This window comes from Austrofundulus limnaeus, unplaced genomic scaffold (assembly GCF_001266775.1).
Source record: "Austrofundulus limnaeus strain Quisiro unplaced genomic scaffold, Austrofundulus_limnaeus-1.0 Scaffold23, whole genome shotgun sequence".
Lineage (NCBI taxonomy): Eukaryota > Metazoa > Chordata > Actinopteri > Cyprinodontiformes > Rivulidae > Austrofundulus > Austrofundulus limnaeus.
The window spans coordinates 689,332-691,383 of NW_013952425.1; the positions used below are offsets into that span (position 1 = coordinate 689,332).

At 44.9% G+C, this 2,052-nt stretch overlaps 1 protein-coding gene across 1 annotated transcript in view; it reads left to right on the forward strand.

The window, feature by feature from the left end:
• Window positions 1-2,052, forward strand: part of mpdz (multiple PDZ domain crumbs cell polarity complex component) — a gene marked incomplete in the record, with an annotated part of 77,493 nt that overhangs the window by 23,469 nt on the left and 51,972 nt on the right. The window contains 2 exon segments of the mRNA XM_014004314.1: window positions 869-1,051; window positions 1,154-1,363. Coding sequence (XP_013859768.1) covers window positions 869-1,051; window positions 1,154-1,363 — 393 coding nt within the window.

The following is a 2,052-nucleotide window of genomic DNA, read 5'->3' on the forward strand; positions in this document are numbered from 1 at the left end:
ATGTTAGAGATGTGACAAGTTGAAAATAAAATAAATATAAAAATTCAGATTCCAAATATTATGAAAGCTAGACTGTGAGTTTTCTGCTTTCTGTTCTGGGAGGATTTGAGAAAAGAACACAGGCCCTGAAGAATTAAGAGACAAAACATGGTAAAACAAATAGTAATAAAATAAAAATACAAACATGATGGTCTATAAACTGTAAAAGATGTTTAAAAAAAAGAGTTTGCTTGCAAAGATTTAGGAAAATTTAGATGGCTCTAAGATAAATCATCCCTCTAAGTTCAGAGGTAAAATCTCCAAAAATCACAAAGTTTAAACTTTAAGAGGAAGGGCAATAAGAAAAATGTGGGTTTAACACAATAACTTSAGTCTTGTTTTTAATAAATACAGCTTTGTAAAGCTTTATATTGAGTGATGTAACTTGAAACGCTCATGCATACGAAGCAAGGTAACCTAATCGGAAAGGGACACTCCTGTGTTGTATCCCATCAGCCAATATTAGCCGAGCCCGACTCCCGCCAGCTTTGTCTGCTTTCTGCGCCTTCAGCCGCTGTGGATTAGGCCTCTGCGAYGAGCTGAAAGGCAATACCTCCAGCCGTAGCCAATATCGCTTGCCGAAGACCTGAGACATCCAATATAGCTCCCCTTTGGGGGAGAAAGAAGRGTTTTCATCTCCGTAGTTTTATCTGTGATGATGTACTGGGGCCCCAGCATCCCTAAGATATTCCACTTTTAACCACTGCCAGAAACCTGAGCCACAAACTCAGCCACAGGGTAGGAGCCTAGGGGCTGGSGAGGAAAGTAAGGACGGCTCGGTGTTACGTTGGGCTTTAAGACTTTTTTTTTCCTTTTTCTGTCTCTACAGAATAATATAGAGCTCAGCAGAGCGGTAGTTGAAGACTCAGAGGTGAAGGCTGTTACAGCGACACAGGATTCTATGACCGAGGAGGCGATAGGAGCTCCTCTGGCCATGTGGGAGTCGGAGGTCCAGAATATCGAGCTGGAGAAAGGAGAAGGGGGGTTGGGATTCAGTATTTTGGATTACCAGGTGGGAAAATCTGATTTAAAATGAAAATATGTCATTTTATCCTCCATTCGCGTGGGGTCGATTCAAAACAGTTCGTCAAATTGATCGCCGGTTCTTCCGCAGGACCCGCTGGACCCCACCAAGTCGGTGATCGTGATCCGCTCTCTGGTTCCGAACGGCGTGGCGGAGAAAGACGGCAGGCTGCTGCCAGGGGACCGACTCATGTACGTGAACGCCACGGACCTGGAGCACGCCAGCCTGGAGGACGCCGTCCAGGCCCTGAAGGGGGCCAAACTGGGCAAGGTTCAGATCGGGGTCGCCAAGCCGCTGCCTGTAGGCGCCACTCTCTTGAGTTTACATTTTAACCGTGTTTGAATGTGAAAAGTCATATGGGACTTGTTTTTTTTTATTTATTTTTTTATCCCTGTAATACCCGTGTATCTATGTGAGCCGAGCTGTTTCTGTGTGTGTGTTAGCACAGCCACCAGGGCTCAGCTTACAAGAGCTTGAATTTTTCATGCTGGAAAAAAAAAAACAGTTGCGGCGGTGTGGTGTAGCATTCCGCCCGCCGTACTGTCAAAAACAGGTGCCCGCTCTAAAATGTCATCGTTTCTTGGTTTGTTATTAAGCAGCACCCTTTCCTTTCCACACACGCGGAGTCACCTGTCAGAATAGTTGTTCCGTCCAACGGCATGTTCATCACTCCTGGTACCGGAGCTCTTTGAACGGTCTTTCTCTCAGCAGAAAAAAGAAAAAAGAAGAACCCAGCTTGCACTCTTTCTGCTGTAGAGCTCCCCTTTTTTTAAAACTCGTATTGAATCTATCTTTGGATTACTCAGCGAGACCTCTGGGCTGCCAGGGGTTAGCTGGATTACTGAGCTGCAGGAGGCTCTCCTGCAGGATGTGGAATGTACTCCTGAGGGGTATTTTGTTGTATTGCCTTTCAAAATTGAGTCTGATGTGTGTAATCCTCCCAATGTGCCTGCTTGCTTTTTTTATATATCTATCTATCTATCTATCTA